This window comes from Balaenoptera ricei, chromosome 8 (genome assembly GCF_028023285.1).
Source record: "Balaenoptera ricei isolate mBalRic1 chromosome 8, mBalRic1.hap2, whole genome shotgun sequence".
Taxonomy (NCBI): Eukaryota; Metazoa; Chordata; class Mammalia; order Artiodactyla; family Balaenopteridae; genus Balaenoptera; species Balaenoptera ricei.
The window spans coordinates 101,819,349-101,847,077 of record NC_082646.1 but is presented as its reverse complement, the minus strand read 5'-3'; the positions used below and the strand labels follow the sequence as shown (position 1 = coordinate 101,847,077).

The following is a 27,729-nucleotide window of genomic DNA, read 5'->3' as shown; positions in this document are numbered from 1 at the left end:
GCAGCAACGAAGACCCAACGCAGCCAAAAATAAATAAATAAATTTACAAAAAAAAAAGAGAAAGAAATGAAGAAGGAACAGCAGGTGCAAAGGCCAGGAGGTGTGAAACCAGCTGGCTTCACACTTCATTCCACAGGTATTTACTGAGTGCGTCTTAGGTGCCAGGTGCTGTTTTTGGTGCTGGAGATACAGCAGTGACCACAGCAGACCAGACCGTTGCCCCCATGGAGCTGACAGTTCACAAGGGGAAAATATCAAAATGTCGGTTGGAGATAAGGAACAGCAAGCATTACAGCCACGGGGGCCCATGGACCCCTAGAGTCAGTGGAGGGGGTCCACAAAACCCTTGGAAATTGAATGTAAATATATGTGTGTGTTCACGTTCACACAGGCATTTTCATAGGGAATGGACTCATAAAATTTTATTGCATTCTCAAAGGGATCCATGCATGACCGCGTTGGGCCATGGGGTCCTTATTCTAGGGCCCCTTGTGCGAAACTAAGGAGTTTGACCTTGATGTGGAAGTTCTAGGAGCCAGTAATTAATTTTGAGAAGTGAAAGCATCAGAGCCTGACACTGTGCTCCCGCCAGAGAGAACTCCTTGTGCCTTTTCTGCTGCTAAGCCTTTGCTCTTGCTGTTTCTTCCCGACCTGGAGGAATGGAAAGGGCCACACTTTCAAAGGCAGACAGACCTGACTTTGCATCCTGCTTCTACCCACCATTTTCCAGCTGCCAGCCTCCGGTCTTCTCTCTCTGTGAAAAGCTCTGAGGTTTAAATGAGCCTGTGATGTTTGGAGGATTTAATGATAATTTTTGTTTGGAAAGTGCCCAGCATATAGTAGCCGCTCGGCAAATGTAAGTCCCTCTCGTGGCTAGGTGGCTCAGCCGTTCAGAGAGCCCCTCCTGTCTGGGGTCTGGAACTTCCTGGGCAGTTGCTCACATGCCCACAGAGCTTTGTGAGTATCACGAATATCACTCTCAACACACTGTAATAAACTCACATCTGTATTTATTTGCCCTTGACCTCATCCCATTAATCCACACCACAGTTCACCCTCTATTTTACAGATGAGGAAACTGAGGTTCTGCGAGGTTGAGAGATTTACCAGGAATCAGTAAGTGGCTGGAAGCATCCCATCACCACATCTTCTAAAATAATAATAGTGACAGTAGTAACAACAACAGTGAACATTTATTATGCTTATTTGTGCCAAGCGCTGTGATGAGCACTTTACCTGCCTCATAACCCCCAATTCGAGCCCCCACCTCTCCGCAGTACTATTGTAGGTACTGCTGTAAGGTAGGTACTATTGTTATGAGAACGTACAGGAGGAAACCAAGGCTCAGAGAGGTTAAGCAACTTGCTGAAGATAACCCAGGCCAGTTTGCAAGTCCACTCTCAGACCTCGATCTAACTCCACAAAGAAACCCGTGTCATTCTGACTCTCGGAAAACTCTGCTCCCAAGTGCACAGTTCAAAACCCCACCCGAGGCTGCCCTGCATCGCGGTCAGTCTGCTCCGGCCGAGTTGTTCTTTGTTTTGACCAAGGATACAGAGGGCGCTGCCCCGATTCGTCTGGGGGGCCGAGGGGGAGGGGAGGGGGAGGGAGTAAGGGTGGACATTTTAGGTGCAGGGGCGTGTGCCGGGGAGAGTATCTGGGGACCAGAGGACGAGTCACGTGCTCGTGAAACTCGACCTAGGGGGAGGGTTAGGGAAGGGAGCCCCCGCCCCTACCTCGGGGTGCAGCCCCGGCCGGTTTTAAGTACAACTGTTCACTCCGTCGATCCACTTCGTCCTAGCCTCATTTCGCGGATTGGTGGCGCCCGCCGGGTTCCCGTTCCCCGACTTCTTCCGATGGGACCGAGGCGGTGAGAACACCAGGCTATCCGGCAGAATCTCCGAGGCCGCCCAGACCCGGCGCGCAGAGAAGTCCCGAGCGCCGGTGCGGTTCCGAGCTGGGCCCGCCGGACACCGGACGCCGAAATTGTGCACGCGCCGCTCCCCGACCGGCCGGCGGCTACAGGAGGCGCGTTTGCCCCGGATCAGAGGTGAGCAGCGGGTGCGGCTGGGGTCCGGGTCCCGGGCTGCACGTTCTCTGAGAGTCACCCGGCTGGCTCCCACCGACACGTCCAGGCTCCCCAAGAAAAACCCGTTACCTGAGCCCGTGGGTCCCGCCTCTCCAAGCGCGTCCCTCCTTCCGCTTTGGTCTGGCCCCTCTGCGCCCTCTCTTGCTGCACTGCCTCCGTTTAGAGAAACACTCTTGTCGGAGTTCGAACGGACCTGCGGGAACTCCTAAATGCAAAGCCCCATTTCACAGATGAGAGTACTGAGGCGCTCCGGCGAAGGCATTCGTGCTTTCCTCCGCTCCCTCGCGCCCTTTCTCTCTTGCCCTTCCTGTCCCTCTCCTCTCTGCTCTTCTCGGTCTCACCGGCCGCTCTCCGCCCCCGCGCCGCCCGCGTCCCGTCTCCTCCCGCGGCGGCGGCCGTGGCCTAGGCGGAGGGGGTGGGGGTGGGTGCTCGGGCTCCTTCTCTCTCCGGTAAACCCACCCTCCCGCCAGCCCCTCCGCCGCCACTGCTCTTATAAAGTCAGCGGCCGCCGGACTTCCTGCGGGTGCCCGAGCCCCCTCCCCGGGCGAGAGAGGGCGGGCTGGTTCCCTGGTGCGCAGCTGGGTGCCCGTGTGAGTGGGTGGCGCCGGGGGCGCTGGAGGGCCTGCCTGGGTCTCCTTCCACGTGGCAGCTGTCGGCTTGGACCGAGAGACTGTAGGGACTTGGGTCGCCTAGTGCGGAAAGGGGGAGGGCTTGCTGAAGCCCGGCCCCAGAGAAGAGGAGTGGTCTTATAGGGGCAACAGGAAGAGGGGAGGGTGTCCTTGAGCTAACATCAGACTTCCCCTTCCTCCCCCTGCTTGCTTCTGGGGGTCCTTCCTGGAGCGGGAGGCCGGATACTGGCCAGCGGTTGCTTCAGAGCGCGCCCTGCCCCTTGCTGACCTTTGGGGACTTGGGGAAGTGCGGGATTGGTCCCCGGGAGCCGGGCTCTGCGTGCCTTGGCCTGGGTGGAAGAGCCCGGCAGCGCGCCAAGAAGCTGTTGCGCACAGACAGGACCTTCCTTGTCTCTGATAGTGACACGGCGGGAGCCCAGCGCCTCGTGCGCCCCTGGCGCTGCCAGTGCGCCCAGAGCCAGCTCGGCGGCACCCGCTGGGAAGCCCAGGGCTCTATGGGGCCCCCATGAAGGCCCCCTTGCGGGCTGGCTCGAGGGGTCTCGGGAGCCGCCATGATACAGGATGCTCCTCTGGGTCCTCTGGGCCCTTCGCTCAGTGCTCTGCTCCTGGGCAGGCTCGCGACCAGTATGGCCCCCACGCTGGAGGAGGCGTACCGGAGGCGCTGGTGGATGGCGTGCACGGCCGTGCTGGAGAACCTCTTCTTTTCCGCGGTGCTCCTGGGCTGGAGCTCCCTGCTGATCATGCTCAAGAACGAGGGCTTCTATTCCAGCATGTGCTCAGGTATGCCCGAGAGGGGGCCAGTGGGGCTCGGGACGGGCAGCAGAGGGGGAAGGTGGACGCCGGCAAAGGACAGGCGGCCAAGGAGACAGAAAGCCGGGCTGCTCGAGACAGAAAGCCGGGCTCCTCAAGACAGAGCACTCCGCAGGGGACTGGGCAGCCCCACTTCTTGACCTCTTCAAACTTCCTCTAGAGAATGAGCCACTCTACCTCATTCACCGAATCCAGTTTTCACTGAACGCCAGGCGTCCTGCGGGCATCCAGGTCCTGGGACTGATCCCTTTGCAGCCTCAGGTCTAGAGCAAGGTGGAGACTCCCAGAAGTGCAGCAGCTACTAGCTGGGTGAGGGATTTCTTACTAGGGCTATCGTAAGGCTGAATGAGGCAAAGGAGAGCCTGCAAGCTGGATTTGATTGTAAAGGGAGGGGCAGGCAGTGTGCTTCTCCTTTTCCAGGCCATTTGAGCCCCCAGGTCTTCAAGTAACCATCTGTACAAAGTTAATCGCCTCATTTCCCCTAGGCCCCAACTTGTGGATGGTCCCTGTTTTCCACTTTGGTCACCTTGGCTTTGAATCAGGGGCCCTGGATGCAGGAGTGAGAATTCTAACAATCCTTGGGAGCAGTAACCACATCCCTGCTGTCTTCAGGTGCCTGGAGGCAAGGAGTCGCCCTTCCTGGTGTCTGGGACTTGAGGCTCTCGTGATCTGATAGGTATCTTTCTTTTCTGGGAAGGAGAGAGCTGTGCGGACAAGCTCAGCCTGAGGAGCTCGAGGGATGTGGAGTTTGGCCCTTCCCTCCCCTCCTTATCCTCTTCCTCCAACCTCCTTGCTGTGGAACAGGCTTTGGAAGAAGGCCAGCTTGGGTTAGACTCCCAGCTTCCACCACTTTTAGCAGCTGGGTGACATTGGCGAGTTCCCTAAAACATTGAGCTTCAGTCGCCCGGCCTGCAAAATGGGAAGAAGAGTAATATCTGTGCTGAGAGTTAACAGTGCTTGATCAATGTTAGGGTCATTCCTGGCTTCTGCTGGCTTCTCCCAGCTTCTCCCAACTCCTCAACTCCACTCCCTGCAGGCGTCTGCCTTGGCTGTGGGAGAAAACCGTTGCCTTGCGGGGTGGAGCTGGGGTGCTCTTGATCTCTGGGCAGCACCCACTCTGCTCTAACCCCCCGCCAGCCTTATCTGTAAGGAAGCAGCAGGTGGCACCGAGGATGCGCGTGCATCTCCTGGCCCCAATTACAGGGTGCTGGGGGGCCTGAGGAGGTGGAGATTAGAGTTGGCAGCTGGCCAGGGGAGGCAGGTTGGGTCAGGAGGAGCTGGCTTGGGATGAAATGCTGGGTGTTCCAGGGTGGCTGAGAGAACCAGACAGAGGGGTGGGGGATCCCTTTGCCAACAGAGGCCAGGAGTCCAGGTCCCCTCTGAGTTGCTTACCCTGGAGGCTGGAGAGACCTTCCCTTCGCTGCCTACTGGCCTTGATGCCTGCCGCTGCCCATCCGATGGCTTCTTCCTGCCTTCTCCACCTGTTTTTTTAATCAACTTTATTGAAGATTAATTTACATCACACATTTTGATGAGGTTTGACAAATTTACACACCTCAGGAACCGTCACCACAATCAATATTTAGAATATTTCCATCATCCCCAAAACTCCCTCCCTTTTGCTGCCCATCCTCCCACCTTTTTAAAAATATGGATAAGAGCTAGATTAAGATATAAGTCACATACGTTACAATGCACCCATTTAAAGTACACAAGTTAATGGTTTTTAGTTTATTCAGAGTTGTGCCACCATCAGCACAACAAATTTTAGGACATTTTCTCTACCCCCAAAAGTCACCCTGGACCCACTAGCAGTACCTCTCCCCCCACCTGTTCTTTTACCCTCAAGCACTAGGCAACCAATCATCTCCTTTCTGTTACAGGTTTGCCTATGACAAAAATAGATTTGCCTATTCTGAACATTTCATATAAATGGCATCTTATAATAGGTGATCTTTTGTAACTGGCTTTTTGTCACATAGCATGATGTTTTCAAGGTTCATTCATGTTGGCAAATGTATCAAGACTTGGTTCCTTTCCAAGTCCTTTGCTACCACATTTTATTTATCCACTCAACAGTTGATAGACATGTGGGTTGTTTCCACTTTTTGGCTATTATGAGTAATGCTCCTATGAACACTCATGTTCAAGTTCTGTGTGGACATATGCTTTCCTTCCATATGGAATTGCTGGGCCATAGGGTAAATCTATGTTTAACATTTTGAGGAACTGCTAGACTGTTTTCCAAAGTGGCTGGGCCATTTTACATTCCCACCAGCAGTGTAGGAGGGTTCCAGTTTCTTCACAGTCTAGACAACACTTGTTATTGTTTATCTTTCTTATTACGGCCCTTCTCGTGGACATAAAGTGTTATATTTTTGTGGCTTTGATTTGCATTTCCCTAGTGGCTAATGATGGTGAGCATCTTTTTCATGTATTTATTGGCCATTGGTATTTCTTCCTTGGAGAAATATCTATTCAGATCCTTTGCCCATTTTTAAATTGGGTTATTTTTATTATTGAGTTGTAAGAGTTCTTTGTATTGTAGATACAAGTCCCTTATCAGATATAGGATTTGCAAAATTTTTCTCCCACCGTGGGTTGTCTTTTCACATTCTTCATGGTGCCCTTTGGAGCACAAAAGTTTTCTTTTTTTTTTTGGATTATTTTTTAAAAATTGAAGTATAGCTGATTTACAATGTTGTGTTAGTTTCTGGTGTGCAGCAAAGTGATTCATATATATATATATATATATACACACACATATATGTACATATTCTTTTTCCATTATGGTTTATTGCAGGATATTGACTATAGTTCCCTGGGCTATACAGTAGGTCCTTGTTGTTTATCTATTTTATCTATAGTAGTTTGTATCTGCTAATCTTAAACTCCTAATTTATCCCTCCCCTCCTTTCCCCTTTGGTAACCGTAAGTTTGTTTTCTAGGTCTGGAGCATAAAAGTTTTTAATATTGATGAAGTCCAAGCTATCTTTTCTTTTGCCGTTTGTGTTTTGGTGTCATGTTTAAGAAACCATTGCCTAATCTAAGGTCACAAAGATTTATGTCTATGTTTTCTTCTAAGAGTTTTAAGGTTTAAGCTCTTATATTTAAACCTTTGATCCATTTTGGAGTTAATTTTTGTATGACCAGGGTTGAACCTGTGCCCCCTACAATGGAAGCGTGGTATCTTAACCGCTGGACCACCAGGGAAGTCCCAAGTTCATTACTGAGGTGCTCATTAGTGTCGGCTTTGGGGTTCCCTGGCCACACCCTCTGTCTTCTCAGGTTTCTGCTTTCCCTCTTTTGAGGTACACCCTGGGGTAGATGGTTGACCCACCTATTGGGGCATCACAGCTAAAGAGGACTCTTACTCAGAAGTAGGCAGGGGCAATTCAGCTTATCACACACAACTGCATATCCAGCATAAGTGCCAAAATAATAAAACAGTAGCTAAAGTTCATCAAGCATTGACTATTTGCTAGTTAGATCTTTAGTCCTCACAACAACTCTTTTTATAGAAGGGAAAGCTGAAGCTCAGAGACGCTAAGTCATTTCCCCAAGGTCACACAGCTAATAAATAAGGAGCAGAGTGAGTATTCAGCCCCAGAACCTTTCTTCGAGGCCTTAGGATTAAGAGTTCCCCTGGGAGAGTCCCGTCACAGAGAAGACAAGTAGCCAGAGCCCAGTTCTGCGGGTGTTTTGGTGAATGTGGCTGTGTCAGCTGCAGGAAAATGAATGATGGGGCAAGGGTGGGGGATGGTGAGGAAGGGCTCAGAGACCTGGGATCATTTTGTGAGTATTGTGTGTGTGCAGCAGTCCTTAGAGCCCACCTTTTACATGGCTGCAGTCACTATCCCCATTTCATAGATGGGATAGCAGAACCTCTGAGTTTCAGCAGCACAGCTAGTGGAGCCAGAATTTGGACACGAAGAATGCTTAACCATGATCCTCTCTCCCATGTTTCCTAGACCTAGTCATTTGCAGTTCACCTTCATGATTTTACCATTTCTGTGTGCCATGGGTACTATTATTTACTTAATACTTTCTTTTAAATCAATCCACTTTTTAAAAAATAAAAAGCCTCATTTTAAAGTGTAATATTCTTGGGAATTCCCTGGTGGTCCAGTGGTTAGGACTCTGCACTTCCACTGCAGGGGGTGAGGGTTCATTCCCTGGTCTGGGAACTAAGATCCTGAAAGCTGTGCAGCATGGCCAAAAAATAATTAACTAATTAATTAAATTAAATAAAACTAAAGATCCTGTTTTAAAAAAAATGTGTAATATTCTTGGAACCTTGAGTTTGATGTTACTCAGACATACACACACACACATACATCATACGTATATATTTCTAATACCTACATATATGTATATGTGTGTTTGATACACATTCAAATAACTAATAACTATGAAACATCAAAAACCATTACCTGTACAGTTGACCCTTGAACACGGGTTTGAACTGCTTAGGATTTTTTTCCAACAGTAAATAGTACAGGACTACACGCTCCGTGGCTGGTTGAATCTGCAGCTGCAGAAACGCAGATATGGAGGGACCCCACAAAGGGGGGGGTGACTAAATTACAGGTGGATTTTCCAAAGCACGGGGGAAGGGTTGAGGCCCCTAACCCCCTGAGGTTCAAGGGTCAACTGTACCTCTAAACCCATCTTGAGTGCACACATGCTGTGCATACCACACTTTGGGAAACACTATTTTCTCTGGCTTCTAAGCCCACCTCTATCAGTAACTTACTGCCTATGTTTTCCCTGTTGCACCCCATGCTTCAGTTGTCTATAAAATGGGAGAGGTTAGATGTCAAAGACCTCTCCTGTTGCAACGGACATGGACAGAGGTCTTTGCATGCTGGCTTGGCTTCCCTCTTGGTTCAGAAGTCTGGCTTAATCTACAAAAAGGTACAAATGAACTTATTTACAAAACAAAAATAGAGTCACAGATGTAGAAAACAAACTTATGGTTACCAAGGGGGAAAGGGAGGGGGAGGGATAAATCGGGAAATTTGGATTGACATATACACACTACTATATATAAAATAGATGACTAATAAGGACTAATGCGACATTGTAAATCAACTATACTCCAATAAAAAAAATTTTTTAAATGCAAAAAAAACCCCAGAAGTAGCAAGAGCTATTGATATTAACTGTTTCTTTCAATTTAGGGGGAGAAAAGGAAATAGACTCTAAAAAAATAAACAAGGGAACAAATATGAAAAAATAAATAAAATAAAAGTAATTAAAAACATTTGTAATAATTTCTCATAACATATTTAATCCAACATATCAAAACATTATTATTTCAACATAATATTAAAAACATGATTAATATTAAAAAATAAAATAGGTAACTAATAAGAACCTACTGTATAGCACAGAACTCTACTCAATACTCTGTAATGACCTATATGGGAAAAGAATCTAAAAAAGAGTGGATATATGTATATGTATAACTGATTCACTTTGCTGTACAGCAGAAACTAACACAACATTGTAAATCAACTATACTCCAATAAAAATTAATAAAAAATAAAAATAAAAAGTACATTGCAAAAAAAAAGTCTGGCTTTATCCAACTACTCAGAGTCATCAGGCCTTAGGAACTAGCTCTTACCAGTCAAACTCACAAGAGGCTGATCAATTTAAACCAGAGAAGTGAATGCATTAACTGACCTTGAGTTATTCGCCATACACTAGGCTGGAGTTCGCCACCAGTAGAAGAACACATTTCCTCGCCAGCACTAGCGCAGGCTTTGAAATCTTACTAAGCTGCCCCGTTCAGGACAGAGAGGCGCAGTGGGGTAACGGGGAAGTGTTGGCTTTGGAGCGGGTCTTGAGTTTGGATCTAGGCCTGCCTGTAAGCAGTTGTGTAACTGTGACTTACTTTGCTTCTCCGAGCCTCATGATCTATAAAACGGGGATCATTACACTCACTTTGTGAAGATTAAATGATATACTATATGGAAAAGCGTGGCACAAAGTAGGTATTAATTAGTTGAGAGCTAGTGAGGGAAAGTGTCACTTGATTGTGAAAGACTTAGGAGCAGGGACCGTGTCTAATTCAGGGCCTGCAAACTCAGATGCCAACAGGGGCCAGGCAGTTAATAACAATTGGCTGGTAATGTCCAACATGAGAATACAGTCAGTAATAGTACATCTGGTGACAGATGGTAACTAGACTTACTGTCGTGATCATTTTGTAATGTATACAAACATCAAATTACTGTGTTGTACACATGAAACTAATATATTGCGTGTCAAATATACTTCAATAGAAAACCTAATAATAATTGGGCCAATCAGGGCAGATATAAGATGGCGAATGTCTGAGAGCTCATGAAGAGGTGAGGACGTGGGTGACTTAGAGAGGGCAAGCCCTGGTGAAAAGGAGTGGTCTCTACTCAGCTCCAGCAATGGCCAGATCTTCTGACTTACTAAAGAGAAGCCAGACTTCTGGATTTTTAGGTGAGAACTCCTGATTTTAAACTGGCACCCAATTAAAATTTGCAAGCCAAGCAAAATATGGGTGGGGTTCATTGCTGGTCACCTGTTTGTAGCCTCTGGTCTAAATTAGGATTGCATTTCTTCCTGCTTTACCCACTGTCCCAACACAGTGCCTGTCGTGCAGTAGATGTCGCTTAAGTGTATGTAGATTGAATGAACAGGTGCAGACAAACCTGGTGGAGAAATGAACAGTGATGATGAAAATCACTAAATTTGGGGGGGGCTAGCCTGAACCCCAGAGGCTGTGTGCTCTAAACCCCTAACCCCTTCTTTCAGGTACCTGAGTACCCCATTGCCCAAGGGGCTCTCTCCTCTGGTTAGCCAGCACTCATGCTTTGAAAAGAATTCATTCTCTTCTTTCCTTACGTCAGCCTTCTGCCGCCTGAATGCCCTTTGGATACCTGAAGTCAGGGCTCACTGTCACCACAGAGGGCAGATACTTCCCCGTCCCAGCATTCAGCACTATCACATCTTCCTGTTTCGTTCTCTTCATAGCACCTGTGACTCTTTATATCAATGTCCATTTGTTTCCTTGTTTATTATCTAATACAAGCCCCATGAGAGCTGAGAGCTTCCTGTCTTATTCACCGTGAGACCCCCGGCACCTAGAGAAGAGGCTCACCACGTCGTGGCTGTCCCAGGGGGCCATCATCTACCCCTTCATCAGCTGTTTCAGGACACCCTCTCTGGGCCAGGACCCTGTGCAAAGCTCTTCGTTCCCCTTCTCCAACTGAATCTCCTAAGGAGCCTGGGTTAGGCGTTCTCTGCTCCTTTTTACAGGCAAGGGGCCTGAGCCTCAAAGAGAGGAAGTTATTTGTCCAAGGTTGCACAGCTAGTAGGGATGGTGGTGGGAATTCAGACCCTGGTCTGTCCACCTTCCAGGTGCACCCTGACTTTGCCCTTGGCAGTGATGCCTAAGTAAGAAGTAGGAGGCAGGGGAGCCGCCACCTCGTGACTCACTGAGCATTGGGTGAAGTGAAACCCGCCTCCTTCCCACGCCACCAGCCTTTTTCATTAACTTGACACAACTCCAAGTTGGCCTTTTACCTGGAGGACGCGTCTTCTCGGAGGTGGACTTCCAGAGGAGCACTGGAGGGCAGTGCCTTGGTCCTGATTCTGCGCTTCAGTTTCATTATCTGGAGAGTGGGGATACTTTATTAGCTGACTCCTGGGGCTGTCGTGAGTTAATACAGTGACTGCTGAGAACATGCCTAGAACACAGTTAAATGCTCAACAAATATTAGCGATTATTTTATCAGAACGTCATTTACGGGGTAGCGTCCTCTAAGTTTTACATGGATGACCACAACAAAAGCAACAATGATTGCAATTACCAAACATGAAACACACTCATACTATGTCATAGTATTGACATTCAGTCCAGTAATCCTCCACTGTAACAGCTCCTTTACTTTGCAGTGAAAATTGATTTGTATATTCTTTGCCTCTGAGCGTCCTCTAAGTTTTAAGGGAATTCTTGTTACATCCTTTGAGCATCACCCACTGATGTTGTCCCAGATTCGAGGGTGCTTCCTATTGGATCCTATTGGGTGGATCCTATGGGGGATCGTCAACCCCCTAAGCTTGGACACTGAGTGAATATTTCAATTCGGTAAGTACTTCGATGTCCGTTATTCCATTTGAGCTAGTTGAGGCCTCAGATTGGGTATACGACCCCCCCCCGGGTCCGATACTGATTGCTGCCGTGTATTGAGCCCCTTCCCCACCAGCGTAGCTATAATTCCAAAGTCACCAAGCAGGGGCGTGCGATGTGAGTGCGGGACCCCTGATCCCAGGCCTCTCTCCTGAGCCCAGCTGCTCCCGCGGCCACGTGCTGCCTTTCCCTCCCCCTCCTCAGCTGAGAACACCACCAACACCAGCCGGGATGTGCAGCCCCCGTGGCTGAGCTGTAACCAGCAGGAAGAGATGCTCAACCTGGGCTTCACCATCGGCTCCTTCGTGCTCAGTGCCACCACCCTGCCGCTGGGGATCCTCATGGACCGCTTCGGGCCCCGGCCCGTGCGGCTGATTGGCAGGTGAGGTGGCTGGGCTGTGGGGAACTGGAAGGGGCTTTGGGGGGAGCTGCAGGGCAGGACTGGTGCTGCAGGGGGAGGGGAGGCACGGAGTTCAGCCCCTCCCCCTTCCCTGCCTCCCCACAGCGCCTGCTTTGCCGCATCCTGCACCCTCATGGCCCTGGCCTCTTGGGACACCAAAGGTGAGATGTCTGGCCTCTCGTGCCCTCACAGGAAAAGAATGGGTGGGATGAAGGTGGATGTTACCCCAGCTCCTGCCTTTAGCCTCCCACAGCTCCCCAGTGCCTCATTCATCCCTCTCCCCTTCCCAGTTCTGTCTCCGTTGATATTCCTGGCGCTGTCCCTGAATGGTTTTGGTGGCATCTGCCTAACATTCTCTTCACTCACAGTGAGTATGACAGGTCCCGACTTGGCAGTAGGGCACCCAGGAGTTGAGTGAGGGTGAGGGTGGGAGAAGGGCCTGTGGACGCAGATCAAATGCACGTGTGTGTGTGTGTGTGTGTGTGTCCCAAGCCCATACATCTGTTGAACTCTGTCCTGGGGCCACAGCACAGAAAGAACTGACAACTGCTTCACCTTTCTGGAACTTACATTCAGGAGTTGGGGGAACAGACAACCCTAAAAACAAGTAAACTAATAAATGATATCCCTAGTCATAAGTGCTGGAAAGAATAAAACTGGGTAATGCGAAAGCAAGGGCGGTGGGCAGCTTGAGACAGTGGGCATGTGTGTGTTTGCCACGTTGTGTATATGTGGTGCTGTCCATGGGTAGGTAGATGTATTTGTGAGTGTGTTGGATTGAACCATATGATACTGCCGACACTTGACTGTGCTTGACCTACAGAAAGGGCTTTTTCACCTGGCTTGATCTCTTGCATGTGTGTTTGACGTGTGTTACTCTAAGTGTATATAAGAGTGAGTGTGCAGAAGGGTTAAAGGCTTCAGCGTGTGTGGTGGGAGGAGGGGTTCCTGGCCGGGCCAGCCTCGGGCTGTTTATCTCAGAGGAGGGCCGCCTGACCGCCAAACTGGGTGTTTTTTGGCTGAATTTCACCTCGCCCAGCAACCGCCTTTAATTCCAGCCCAGGACATTTCACAACTTTCTAAGGAAGCGGACCCCTTCATCCCCGCCTCCCTCCGCAGCCCCTTCTCCACGCTGCGCACCTTTGCTCAAGGCCCTAAAGCCTTTCTCTCCCCTGCCCTCCGGGGCCTAACCTTGAATCCTGCCCTGGGGCCTAGGGGGCTCTCCGCCCGCAGCCCGCCCCCTGCTCCGCCACCGTAATCTCCAACCAATGACAGGACCGGGCTCCGGTGCCGCCCCCGGCTCCGGTGCCGCCCCCGGGCCTAGGTGCTCGCCGGCCAGGACAGATCCGAGCCAGCACGGCCAGCGCCCAGGCGGCTCAGCCAGGCCGGCCTAGGCCGTGCTGGGCGGAGACAGCGCTCTCGGACCCTGGCGGCGGGTAGTGAGGGGTGCCAAGGCCCCCGCCGCTCCCCCCGGCCCTAGCGCTTCTCCGTGGCGTCCTTGCAGCCTGCCTCGCACAGACAGGGTGCCGGGGGTCAGGCCGGCCCCAGCTGTTTTTCCTAGCCGCTTGGAGGTTGATGGGTCAGTTCTCCGTGTTTAGTCGCCTTCCTCTCCAGAGCTATTTGAGATCCCCTTCTGGACCCCAGTTCTTCCCTCTGTGGAGAGGGTTTTAGCTTTGTATGGCATCTAAGACGCTTCCAGCGGTGGGCTCTGTTGACTGGGGGGAGGAGGGAGAGGTGGGAGCGCGCAAAGGGCTGTGTGACTTTGCTTTCCCCTCCCCTGAGGGTCTGGCTCAGGCCAGAGAGTAGAACACACAGTCAGTTCGCTACTGGTAGGAATTCTGGGCCTGCCCTGCGGGTCAGAGCCTCGTCTTCTGGACACCTGGCCTGGCCCTGTTTCCCCCCTACTCCCACCCTCGCCTCCCTAGTCGTCCTGTTACTCGTCCTGGCTCAGCAGAAACCATGGACTGGGGGCCTCTGGGGCCACCGAGAAGGTTAAGGGGCACCATCCTGTTACAGAGCCAGCCATGGTCACAGCCTTGGGTTCTGGGATAGGACTCGGACGGCCAGGACAGGGGAGAAAATCAGTAACGTGCTCTGTGAGCTCCAGTACGTTCCTTTCCCGCTCCAGACCTCTGTGTTCTCATCTGTCAGAGTTGCTCTAGATCAGTGTTTCTTTCTTTCTTTTTTTTTTTTTTTTTTAATTCAAACAGAAAGTCACAAAAATTATAATCATCCTCATCAGTTCACTCAGTCCCATGTAATTAATTTTTTTTTATCTTGATCTTTTGTTAGCACTTCTATGAGTTCATCAGTTTTTCATTAGAGTTCTGAAAATGCTTATTCATTCAGTTCAGCAGTACAGTCAATTACCAGAAACCTGTACTTGTCAGAGTCTTTTCCATGAATTCCTTGAAGATGAAACCCTTTTATAGGAACATCTTTGCAAAAGCATCAGAGTACACCCAGAACTGTCTGTAAATGACAAAAGACTTAAAAATGACCACGGTTAAAGACTTGATGAAAGTTCATCATAATGAAATTGACAAGGAAATTTAGTTATTTCTGAGATATACATTTTAAAGTAAGAGATCAGTGTTTCTTATACACCTAACCCATGGGTTATTAAGAGGCGAGTCATGATTAAAGGGTTCCATAAATAAGTAGCTTGGGAAACCATGGGGTTAAACAAAATTTCTCTTTGTGGGCACTTCTTTGTGTGGGAGGGGAGTATAGCCAGGTTTCCGACATTGATTTTGCCTTAGAACTTTTCTGTCGCGACTCTGGGGCTGGTGTTCCTGGAGCTCACGTTGAGGACTACTGGGCTAGAAGCTTCCAAGCTTACTCGGGCGGAGAAAGGGGAGCCCTGGGCAGGTGTCAGGGTCTCCCTGCTCACTGGCACTTCTCTCCTCTCTCAGCTGCCCAACATGTTTGGGAACCTGCGCTCCACTTTCATGGCCCTCATGATCGGCTCCTATGCCTCTTCTGCCATCACGTACCCGGGAATCAAGGTACGGAGCTGCCTGGGGAGTGGGCAGGTGGTGGTCAGTGAGGTCGCTTGGCCTTTTTGCCTTGACACAAGAACTGGGTGGGGCTGGGTGCATAGTATATCTGGTGACCTACTTCCTGCCAGGCGGAGGTCAGTTCCCACCACGGCAGGGAAAAGCGCTGCAGCATCATGGGAAGAGCCCAGGTGCTGCTGTGGACCAGTGGGTCTGACTTCTCTGCTGCTCTGTCCAGGCCTTCATCCTCCCTCCTGGGCCAGTGCTTTCTCAGCTGATCTCCCTGCCTCCAAGCTTTTCCCTCTCTAAGCTGTCATTCACGTGACTTCCAGAATGACCTTAGATGGAGGACTAGCTCATCCACCCACTCTGCTTCGCCTACAGAATCAAGCCCAACCCCTTCACCTGCCTTCAAGGCCCTCGACTCTTTGGCCTCACCCCACCTTTCAGGCCACATCTCCTTCCCCAGCCCTGAAGAGGCTGGATGACTTGGGTCCAAGGTCACCAAGCTAGTCCAGGCCTGGCCAGCTCCTAGACAGCTCCGCCTGGTGGACCTAGAGCCGGAAGGCCTGAGTTCTAGCTCTGGGCAAGTTTGGGGCCTCTTTCCTCCCTCTGATATTGAAGTACCCTTTCAGCTGGGCCGCACCATGCTCCTCAGATTCTGCCTTGGGCAGTTAATTTATTGGTTTAGAAGGCACTTGCTCAGCATCCGTTGCCAGAGGAGGTGGAGAGCACACTGATGGGGGTGACCAACAATTGTTCAGGTAGGAGCAGGCCTGGAAGCTGGGGGTCTCCCTTCCCGTGACTAAGGCAGTGGGATTTGAGGAGCCAGATCTTTGCAGGTGTGGCCCTTTGAAGTTCTGTCCTGCTCCCGGGGAAGAAAGAGCCCCAAAGCCTGAGGCCCAGGAGGAGCAGTTTTCCCAGGCAGCACTGAAGCTTGGAGCCTGAGTGGAGGGCAGACAGCAGCCATCCCAGGCAGAGGGTGGCAGGCAGGACATTTCTGCATGCCTGGCTTCCTCACTAGAGCAGTTGCTACGTCGGCACAGAATCCCAATCAATACAGAACCTGCTTGTCCTGGGGTTGGGAGGCTGTGGGCAGAGTGCTTGCACACGCCCCTCCCCTGTCAGTTGTCACACCTGTGCAAGGTGAGATAAGGCTTCTCAGACTGGGTTTGTCTTTCCCCCAGGGAGGGTGCCCAGAAGGGGCAGGATAAACATGGTTAGGCGCTTTCATTGACCTCTCTTGCATACAATGAAATGACTTTCATGTGAAAACAAACATGTGTATGGAGTCAAAGGCAACATTGGTGTGTCTTTTTAAGATAATAATTGAGATTTCAAAGACATTTTGAGCTTGTGGCCAGCCCCTTCGGCACCGTGTGTGAACTATTTCACACCTCTTGAGGGGGGCTGGGGTGAGAAAGGAAGAGGATGGTGGGGCTTCTAGATCCAACTCTTAACTTCTGGCCTTGGTTTCTTCATCTGCAAATTGGGTACAAGGAATGGGTTAGAAGAGACCTTCTCTAAGGCCTCTGGGGCCTGGGTTCTACCTCCAGCTGGAGGACGCGGGCCTGGGGCCAGACAGCCTCCTCCATGGCCCGCCCCCTCCCCCAACAGCTGATCTATGATGCCGGCGTGTCCTTCATGATCATCATGTTCACCTGGTCAAGCCTGGCCTGCCTCATCTTTCTGAACTGTGCCTTCAACTGGCCGAGTGAAGCCTTTCCCTCGCCAGAGGAAGTCAACTACAAGTGAGTGACCGGGGGGGGGCGGGTGTGGGGTGGGAGGGGGACTGCCCCGCTGCAGATCTGGAGGCCGGGGTGTGGTGGTGTGAGGGACAGAAGCAGCTGTGGACTCAGAGAAACCAAGATTTGCCGATCATCTGAGCTTTCCAAGTTCCGCTTTCTCATCTGAACCGTAGGCCTGATCCCACCCACCTGCAGGTGTTCTGAGTAGGTCAGGCATAAAGCAGGCAGCCAAAACGTGGGGACTGTCTTCTTCTGTCCAGGTTTGGAGGATGGGTTCAGAGTAGGAGGGACCGTTGCGATAGTGCCATGTGCTACGGGGACCCAGAAAGGGGGGATACAGAGGAATGAAATCCCACCCTTTGTGGGGCCACCTGAATGCCAACTTTACCTACCCCCCCTTCAGTTCCCCAGGGGACTGGGGTGATGCTCCACAACCAGGCACCTAGGGTGCCAGTCAAATAGCTGATGCTGATGGAGCACCTCCTGTGTGCCAGGCACTGTGCTCAGCCCTCATTCTCGATCAGCTCTGTGACGTGGGTTCTGTTACTAACTCCATTCATAACAAAGGCACGGGGAACAAAGTGACTTTCCTAAGGTCATACCACTGAAGGGGGGAGGGGTGAATCTAAGGCTGGAATCAGAACTCCAGAGTCTGAGTTCTTTTTTTTTTTTTTTTTTTTAATTTATTGAAGTATAGTTGATATATAATGCTGTGTTAGTTTCAGGTGTACAGCAAAGTGATTCATATATATATATGTATATATTCTTTTTCTTATTATATCCTTATTATATGTATATTATAATATACATTATATTCTTTATATAATATACATTATATTCTTTATTCTTTATATAATATACATTATATTCTTTATTCTTTATATAATATACATTATATTCTTTATTCTTTATATAATATACATTATATTCTTTATTCTTTATATAATATACATTATATTCTTTATTCTTTATATAATATACATTATATTCTTTATTCTTTATATAATATACATTATATTCTTTATTCTTTATATAATATACATTATATTCTTTATTCTTTATATAATATACATTATATTCTTTATTCTTTATATAATATACATTATATTCTTTATTCTTTATATAATATACATTATATTCTTTATTCTTTATATAATATACATTATATTCTTTATTCTTTATATAATATACATTATATTCTTTATTCTTTATATAATATACATTATATTCTTTATTCTTTATATAATATACATTATATTCTTTATTCTTTATATAATATACATTATATTCTTTATTCTTTATATAATATACATTATATTCTTTATTCTTTATATAATATACATTATATTCTTTATTCTTTATATAATATACATTATATTCTTTATTCTTTATATAATATACATTATATTCTTTATTCTTTATATAATATACATTATATTCTTTATTCTTTATATAATATACATTATATTCTTTATATTATTTATATAATATACATTATATTTTTATTATTATATTATTATATTATAATTATACATTATATTCTTTATTATTTATTATTCATTATATTCTTTATATACATTATATTCTTATTATATGTATATATTCTTTTTCAGATTCTTTTCCCTTATAGGTTATTATAAATATTGAGTAGAGTTCCCCGTATTATACCGTAGGTCCTTGTTGGTTATCGATTTCATATATAGTAGTGTGTATATGTTAATCCTGACCTCCTAATTTATCCCTCCCACTGCCCCCCCCCCCACCCCAGAGTTTGGGTTCTTAATGCTGCCTCCATGGCTACAGCCCAAGTGGAAAATGGCTCATCCATCCCTCACTTAGTGTGTGCTGAGCTGGCCCCTGGGCCGGGCTCTGAGACACACAGACACAAGCCCTGCCCTTGGGAGCTTGTCAGTGGGCATGTCAGTGCTGGTTAAAGGGGGGGCTTGGCACCCCTGGGACGGCACCCCCTAGAGGCAGGCTGTTGAAGGGGGGCTCTGTGTGGCTGGTTCCCACGTGCTGTGGCCTGGCTACTGGCAGGGAGAAGATCAAGCTCAGAGGGCTGGCCCTGGATCACAAGGTGACAGGTGACCGCTTCTACACCTATGTGACCACCGTGGGCCAGCGGCTGAGCCAGAAGGCCCCCAGCCTGGAGGAGGGGACAGACAGCTTCATCTCGTCCCAGGACGTTCGTGACACCTCAGAAAAGTCTGCTGAGAGTGAGTGTCTGGTCGAGGTGCCAGCCTTGGGGGACAGAGAGGATGGGTCCTCGCGCGTAGCGAGCACTCGTGCCCAAGTGCTCATTCTCCCCTCTTCAGTTCTCACAACACCCCCTCACAGAGGTGGGCACACTTCCTGTGTCTAGAATGGGGCCAAATCAAAGCTCAGGGAACTCTGGGAAGGTCAGATTCAGGGGTACTCTGCAAGATTTCTGGGATGAGGGAGGGGCAGCTTGCAGAACGGGGCAGGGTGTCCAGGCCTGTGGGAGGGCTGGTTTCCTCAGGGCTCCCTGCAACCTCCAAGCCTCTTGCATCAGATACCGCAGGTGAGCCAGCCTTCAGTCTGGGTCCTCTGACACCTGGTTGGTTGGCGCCTCCTGCTGGCCACAGGAGGAGCTGCACCTGCCTTCTGCCTGGGCCACTTTGCAAGGTGACACCTCTGTGATTAGTGGAAGGACGATGGGCCTGGGCGTCAGGAGGTGGGGGTTGGAGTCCTGCTTCCCAATTACAGGCCATGTGACTTGGGTAGATCACTTAACCCTGCTGTCACTTTCCCTGTCTCTTAAACTAGCACTAAGAACACCCGCCTCACAGGGAAGTTAGTTGTGAGGACTGAATGAAGACAGGGACGCGGAAGCTCTTTGCAAACTGCAAATGCTGTGAAGTTATGAGTCTGATCCCCACTGCCGATCCTCCCATGGCAGAGTTGTTACAGGCATGAGCTGAGTCTATCCCACCTGCATCCCGCCTTCCAGCCCCATGAGCTCGGGCAAGTCACTGAGCGTTCTGAGCTGCGGTCTCCCCATCTGTAGAATGTGCTGAAGATAGGGTTGTTGTACAATTTGATTACATGGGATAACACCTGTCAAGTGTGCAGCACATAGCAAGTGCTTAATAAATAGTAGCTCGAGTTATTATTACCACGCCAAGCCTACGGTACACACCTGGAGGTCACCTGAAAAATGTTCTAGTGGGGGAATTCCCTGGTGGTCCAGTGGTTAGGACTCCACACTTTCACTGCTGAGGGCCCGGGTTCGATTCCTGGCTGGGGAACTAAGTTCCCACAAGCCATGCAGCGTGGCCAAAAAAGAAAAGAAAAGAAAATGCTCTAGTGAGATAGTTATAGAGCTGGGCAAGAACTTGGAGGCCAGTAAGGCTGAACCCTCGCTTTTGAAGAAACCGATCCCTCGCCGAAGTCACAGCGTCAGAGCCTCTGCTAGAACTGCATCAGCTGGGACACGCAGAGGCAGATGGAAGATCTAGGGCTCAGGGGCACCTCCTGCTGTCTCCCCAGAGTCTGTGCCCTTGCGCAAGAGCCTCTGCTCCCCCATTTTCCTGTGGAGCCTTCTCACCATGGGCATGACCCAGCTGCGGATCATCTTCTACATGGCCGCTATGAACAAGATGCTGGAGTACATCGTGTCTGGAGGCCAGGAGCATGGTGAGGTGCAGCCGAGCCCACTGGGGGCTGGAGGTGCAGGGGGTCACCCTGGCTGAGCTCCTCTCACCCTGGCTTTCCCCCTCCACCCCCAACAGAGACGGACGACCTGAAACAAAGGGTGACAGAGACAGGTAGGGGGACAAAAGCTCGGGTCCTTGCCCACACCCACCCCGCCACTGCCTGCAGTGGGGGGAGCCTGGACCCACCCTCGTCACCCTGGGCGTTTTGGGGATCTAAGAATTTGGGGGTCAAAGGAAGGTGATTTTGGCATTTTCTCTCCTCTGCTGGACGTGGGTGACAGTGCCCACTAGGCTGCTGGCATCTGTCATGTCAGCTCCTGACCCCACTTCTCTTCCTGCCCTGCCCAGTTGAGTTCTACTCGTCCGTCTTTGGGGCCATGCAGCTGTCGTGCCTTCTCACCTGCCCTCTCATTGGCTACGTCATGGACTGGAGAATCAAGGACTGCGTGGACACCCCCACCGCTAGGTGACCTGCCCGGGGGTGGTGACAGCCTTGTGCTTTCACATCCAGCATCTTACTTCATTCTCCCAGGAGCCCTGGGAGGGAAGGGGTACATCCCCATTTTACAGATGAGGAAACTGACACTAAGAGGGGGCTTGGCTGGCTTGATGATAAGTATAGCTGACATCAAATGCTGACTGTGCACTAGGCACTTGCATTGTCCTCTTTAGTCCTGCACCAGCTCCCTGAGGTAGGTACCTACATTATTATCCTCGTTTCACAGATGAGGAGCTGAGATACAGAAAGGTTAACTAACTTACCCAAGATCACACAGCATTTAGTAGTAGGTTCCAGAACCTTTGTTATAAAGAGTACACTCTAAAGCCTTCTTACGGTTAGAAAGAGATAGAGTTGGTGTATTAGACATCTATTGCTGTATAACAAATCACCCCCAAACTTGGCATCTTTAAACAACAAACATTTATCATCTCATAGTTGCTGAGAGTCGGGAGTCTGGGAATGACTTAGCTGGGTGGTTTTGTCTCAGAGTCTGTCTGAGTCTGTTCAGACTGGTATAACAAAATACCACAGACAGGGTAGCGTATAATCAATGGAAATTTATTTCTCACAGTTCTGGAGGCTGGAAGTCTGAGATCGGGGTGCCAGCATGGTCAGGAGAGGGTCCTCTTCTGGGTGGAAGACTTCTCATTGTGTCTTCACATAGTAGGACCTAGGGAGCTCTGTGGGGCCTCTTTATAAGGGCACAAGTCAATCCCAAAGGCCCTACCTCTACCTCTATTTTTTGTTGTTGTTGTTGTTTTCTTTTGGCCATGCCACGCGGCTTGTGGGATCTTAGTTCCCTGACCAGGGATCGAACCCGGGCCCCCTGCAGTGGAAGCTTGGAGTCTTAACCACTGGACCGCCAGGGAATTCCTGGCCCTACCTCTTAATACCATCACATGGGCATTAGGATTTCAACATAAGAATCTGTGGAGGACACAAACATTCAGACCATAACAGGGTCTCTCATAAGGTTGTGGTCAAGCTGTTGGCCAGGGCCGCAGTCATCTGAAGTACTAACTGGGGTTGGCCAGTCACTTCTAAGCTCACTCGTGTGCCCAATGGAGGAGGTTCGGTTCCTCCCCACCTGGGCCTCTCTATAGTCTGCTCATGACATGGCAGCTGGCTGGCCCCAGAGCAAGACAGCTAAGGGAGGGAGACCAGGACAGAAGCTACAAGGTCTTTCATGACGTCATCTCAGAAGTGACATACACGAGTGAGGTTGTCTTCACGAGTGAGGTTGTCTTCTATAGGCACACAGAGTAACTCTGGAACCTTGTGGAAGGGGACTGTACCAGGGTGTGAATGCAGGATGCGGGGATCATCGGGGCCGTCCTGTGGGCTGGAGACCACCAATGGGTCTTTTCCCGTCCCCCCACATTTTATTTAATTATTTATTTTTGGCTGCGTTGGGTCTTCGTTGCTGCGCGCGGGCTTTCTCTAGTTGCGGAGAGCGGGGCTACTCTTTGTCATGGTGCGCGGGCTTCTCATTGAGGTGGCTTCTCTTGTTGCGGAGCACGGGCTCTCGGCGCACGGGCTTCAGTAGTTGCAGCACGTGGGCTCAGTAGTTGTGGCTCGCGGGCTCTAGAGCGCAGGCTCAGTAGTTGTGGTGCACGGGCTTAGTTGCTCCACAGCATGTGGGATCCTCCCGGACCAGGGCTTGAACCCGTGTCCCCTGCATTGGAAGGCGGATTCTTAACCACTGCGCCACCAGGGAAGTCCCACACCACTGGGTCTTGCACGAAGGTCTTCTGACTGCTTGTGTTCTTTTTGTGTTGATCCAAACGGTCCTGTTTGTCCTGAGAGGATGGGAGAGGGAGACTAGGAGAGAAGTCATCTAAGGATGTGGCTTCCCTCCCCACCAGTGGTACCCTGGCCCTGGTGCCCAGTCTTCCTCCTCTACGCTCTGTTCTGACGGCCATGGTCCATCAGCAGGGCCCTTCTCTCGGACCAGTGGGCGGCCTGTCCTCATCTGTCTCAGCCTGCTGACCTCTCCTCTGGACCAGCCTCAGAGCCCTTGATTATGCTAGAGGGAGGGGCTTGCTGGACACTCAGGGGCCAAGCGGCTGTCCCTACAGTGTCATCTACTTTTGTCTAGGCTGGGGGGCAGGGACACTTTTGTGGGGGCTTCTGATGAGAGGTGGTGGGAGAGCTTCCCATTCTCCACCTTCCTTCCCATCCTCGATTCTTAGACTTCAGTGTGCTTATGAAATAGGAGATAGTTTTCCAAATGCAGATTCCAGGGCCCACCGCCCGAGATTCTGATGTTTGGGGCAAGGCCCTGGAACCTGCATTTTAAAGAAAAGCTCCAGATGATGCTGGGGGAGCCACGCTTTGAGAAACACAGGGCTGGAGGAATGACTTTCTCCCTTTTCTGCTACCCTGAAAGGGGAGGGAACAGGCTGAGAACCCAGGGGGTGGGGAGGGCTGCCGAGGAGGTCGGGGCAGCGGCCGGTGACGGCCTGTTCTCCTCAGGGACGGGGTGGCCACCAAGTCCGTCAGACCACGCTACCGCAAGATCCAAAAGCTCACCAATGCCATCAACGCCTTCACCCTGACCAACCTACTGCTCGTGGGTTTCGGCATCACCTGCCTCATCAACAACTTACACCTCCAGGTACCGACTTCCATCCTCCCCGCTCTCCCTGCCTCGCAGAGTGCCGCCCCAGGCACGGTTCACCCCGGGCAGGTGCCTTCCGGGAAGCAGGGCTCCCGTCCTCTGGGTCTGTTTTCTGGGTTCTCCAGGTAGTGTTTGTAGGAGGTTGGGTTGGCGAGGGGGCAGGCGTGTGCAGCCTCCGTTCCCCTCCTCACCGTGACCGCCCTTCCTCCTGTCTCCACGCTGCTCTTAAGCTCTCCCCGCTCTCTTTTTGGTTTCAGTTTTTGACCTTTGTCCTGCACACCATGGTCCGAGGCTTCTACCACTCGGCCTGCGGAGGCCTCTACGCAGCCGTGTGAGTCAGCTGGGCTCCTGGGCCCCCCTGAGCGCACCCTTCCGCGGCCTGGACTGCTGCTGCGTCAGGGCCGGCCAGGCTCTGGAGGCTGTCTGGCTCGCTGCCCTCCCCCCGGCCCCGCCCCCTAATAACAGGGAGCTCACTTCCTCCAAGGCAGCCCGCCCCACTGCGGGATGACCCCCCCTGTCAGAACGTCTTCCCTTAGGGGCAGCTGAAATCCTTGGTTGCATGACCCTTGGGTCCTATGTCTGCTCTCGGGAACGGGCCCTGGAGTGGCCTCTCTCCCCGTGCCAGCCCTGTCGAAACTTCCAGACAGCAGTCTCGTTTGCCTCCTGACTTTCCTGCTTCATGTCGAGCAACCCCCTACCCTACCCCACCCCCCTGGCCCTGCTCCCTTTTCCCTTTTCCTTCTGGTTTCCACGGCTGAGCGTCTCTCCGGCGTTTGATGGAGCAACTGTCCCGGAGCGCTTATTACTCCATCGTGGGCGTGGCGGGAGATGCTGACCCCACGCCCGCATTCAGACCTCAGAGGGCAGCTCCAGCCAGACCTTGGAGTCGTCCTTGCTTCCACTCGCTCATTCCTCACAGTCCACACCCAGACCACCAGCAAGCCTGCCCACGCCACATGCCACAGACTCTAAACCCTGCCCTTCCGAGCATCTCCAGCGGTGCCACCGCCTGGCCTGGATTACTGCCGCTGCCTCCTGACCGTCCCTGCGTCCGCCCTTGCTTCCCTCTGGATTTTTAACACAGGAGCTGGAGACACCTGTTAGGACATAAGTCTCTTCACATCGCTCCGCGACTGCCCGTCTTATCTCACGTAGAGAAGAAGCCAAAGGCTTCATTATGGCTTAAAAGGCCCTACAGGGTCTGGCCACCACCCCCCCCAGGGACCTCTTCCTTCACCTCCCCACCTCGCTCACCCCCTTTTCCCACATGGCTGCCTCATGCCACAGAAACCCTATGTGTGTTCCCTCCTCAGGGCCCTTGGACTTGCTGTCCCCTCTTCCTGGCACGTGCTTCCTCCAGATAGCCACAAGGCTCCCAGCCATCTCACCTTCTCCAGGCCTTTCCCCAGCTGTCCTTGTCTCAGTGGCCTCTGCCGGCCGTCCTGTCTACAGTCGCAACGCCCTAGATACACTCACCCCCCTCCCTCTGCTGAACTTCTCTCCATAGCACTTACCACTTTCTAACACACTGTGCGTTTTTGTTTTTGTTTTGGTTTTTTGGCCACGCCCGGCATGCGGGATCTTAGTTCCCAGATCAGGGATTGAACCCGTGCCCCCTGCAGTTGAAGCACAGAGCCCTAACCACTGGACCGCCAGGGAAATCCCAATGGTGCATTTCTCTTGCTTGTTGTGTGACGACCACCTGCACGCCGCCCCCGAACCCCCCACCCGTCGTCAGAATGCCACCTCCATGTCTGGTTCATTGCTGTATCTCCACCCACCCAGAACAGTACCTGGCACGTAATAGGGGCTCAATAAATATGTGTTAAAAGAATAAACAGCCCAGCGAGGTTAGTGCTATCCCTGTTTTTAGGGAAGGAAGTGAGGCTCAGAGAGGTTGAGGAACTTGCTGTTATCACACAGACAGTAGGTGTCAGAAACCAGCTCAGTAGACGTGAAGTCACAGCATACACCCTCGAGGCCAGGGCACGTGCAGAGAGCCTGAATTCTTAAGCTCTGCCCTGCCTGGCTAACAAAGAGTGATATCTAGGGAGGGACGGGACAAGGGGTGGGGCTGGAAGGACCACGCCCCTCATGGCTCGCCCTCCCTCTTCTCATTGACAGGTACCCGTCCAACCACTTTGGGACACTGACGGGCCTGCAGTCCCTCATCAGTGCTGTGTTCGCCCTGCTCCAGCAGCCGCTTTTCATGGCCATGGTGGGACCCTTGAAAGGAGAGCCCTTCTGGGTGAGAAGTCGGGGGGGGGGTGGCATGGGGACAACAGGATCCCCCTTCCTGGGTGCACCCAAGGAGTTGAGGATGGGGGCTCTTGTATGTGATGGAATCCCTCGCTCTTATCTCAGCCAGGAGGCACCTTGGAGGTCTCTAATCAGGGGGTTCCCAAGCTGGCTGGCCATCAGACCCGCCCACAGATTCCCCAGCCTACTGAATCAGCATCTCTTGGCCTGGGCCCAGGAAGCTCCCAGGTGATTTGTACAGTGGCCCAGTCCTGATCCAGCCCAGTTCCACCCGATGCAGGGATCTTCTCTCCAGTGCCCCTACAAAGGGGCTCCTCCAGACCCTCTTAGTCAAACGCCCGCAGCGATGGGGTGCCGGTCCTGTACAAGGAGGCAGCTGTTGGTCTTGTTGGAAAGGTTTTTCCTTACATCGAACTGACCTCACCTCCCTAAAGCTGATATCTGCCTCGAGGGCCCACCCACTCCCCAAGACCTTCCTGCCAGAATGATGACGAAATGACAGCTGCCATTTCCCAAGTGCTCACCAGGTGCTAAGCGCACCGTGTGTTTTGTACTGAACGTTGCCACAGTGGCCCAGAGAAGGAGGTGCGTCGAATTAGGATGACTTGCCCAGAGCCACACCGTGAGTAATGCAGGGTGGGATGTGCGCTGGGTCCGAGCCCACGGGAGGTGGGCTCGGACCCAGGCCTTCTATCCCAGGCTGCACCCCAGTGCTATTAACTGCCTGGGAGCTTCTTCTCACCACTCCCAATGGGATCCCACTGCCAACACCCTCAAAGGTCAAGGTTCCCAGCCCAGGCTACCCAGACGGCACCAGATCATTTGGGCACCAGCATTAGCTGGGGTTCAAACCAGGCTCTGACACTTTATAAGGCTGCCGAACATTCAGTGAGATGCTGGTGGAGAGTGATTGCACACAGCAAGTACTAGCTCTGTCTATCGTTTCTGGCCCAGGACCTGGACTAAAAATGGTGGCCTTCTCCTCCCTGTGGGAGGCTAAGGAGGATCCCTGAGGGTGATGAGGGTGAACAGGTACCCACTTGACTCTCTTTTCTCTCTCTCTCTCTCTCTTTGCCCTAAAGGTGAATCTGGGCCTCCTGCTGTTCTCACTCCTGGGATTCCTGCTACCTTGCTACCTCTTCTACTATCGCTCCCGGCTCCAGAGGGAGTACATCACCCACTGGGAGGGCCCCCTGAAGGTGCTTGGCGGCCCTGAGGTGACTACCTAGGCCTCTGAGGGGCCCGGGTGACAGGCAGTCAAGGCCTGAGCAGCCAAAGGGAGTGCCTCGTGGCTTTTCTACCTGTAACCTCCGCACCGAGCCAGGCGCCGGGGATTTATAAATACCAAGAGAAGTTCTATTTTTGTAGGGACTTGTTAAAAAGGAAAAAAAAAAAAAAAAAAAAATCCCCAAAGCAGTGCTCCATTGACTGAAGATGTCCCCCGTGCTAGGATTGGACCTTCTTGCTCCTGGGATTGGAGGAGACCGGGGTCCAGCCCTGCCCTTTCTCTGGGCCTAGGGGTCTGCCTGCTGCTGCCTCCTGGGGGCTTGTGGGATCAGTGAACAGGCGACCCCCGAGATCTCAGCCGTGCAGTGTCCAGAGTGTGCAGGTGTGTGTGTGTGCATGTGGGTATGAAAGTCCCTGCCCCTCAGAGGAAAGGGGCCTGAGGTGCTGGCTGCGTCCTGAATACTGCCGCGTGGGCGGTAAGCCCCTTCCTGAGGCTGGAGGCTGGGTTCCCTCCCTGCTGCTGCTGCTGCTTGCAGATCTTAGAGGAAATAAAAAGGGAAGTGAGAGACTGGCTGGTGTGTACCTGCCTGTGT

The 27,729-nt window shown here is 51.1% G+C and overlaps 1 protein-coding gene across 2 annotated transcripts; it reads left to right on the top strand.

Moving 5' to 3' along the window:
* Positions 1-1,652: 1,652 nt before the first annotated feature.
* SLC43A1 (solute carrier family 43 member 1) lies at positions 1,653-27,707 on the top strand. 2 transcript variants are annotated; one of them, XM_059931621.1, is made up of 15 exons: positions 1,653-2,050; positions 3,332-3,498; positions 11,909-12,086; positions 12,210-12,265; positions 12,395-12,471; positions 15,020-15,112; positions 16,721-16,854; positions 18,889-19,067; positions 20,362-20,508; positions 20,604-20,639; positions 20,877-20,994; positions 23,506-23,647; positions 23,908-23,981; positions 25,775-25,898; positions 26,992-27,707. In XM_059931621.1, exons 2-15 carry the CDS (start codon positions 3,345-3,347, stop codon positions 27,136-27,138), a joined length of 1,659 nt encoding a protein of 552 aa, XP_059787604.1. In that variant the 5' UTR covers positions 1,653-2,050; positions 3,332-3,344; the 3' UTR covers positions 27,139-27,707. The 2 variants fall into 2 exon arrangements, with proteins under 2 accessions (XP_059787604.1, XP_059787603.1); XM_059931620.1 differs by lacking the exon at positions 1,653-2,050 and having other exon boundaries at positions 3,317-3,498.
* The last annotated feature ends 22 nt before the right edge of the window (positions 27,708-27,729 follow it).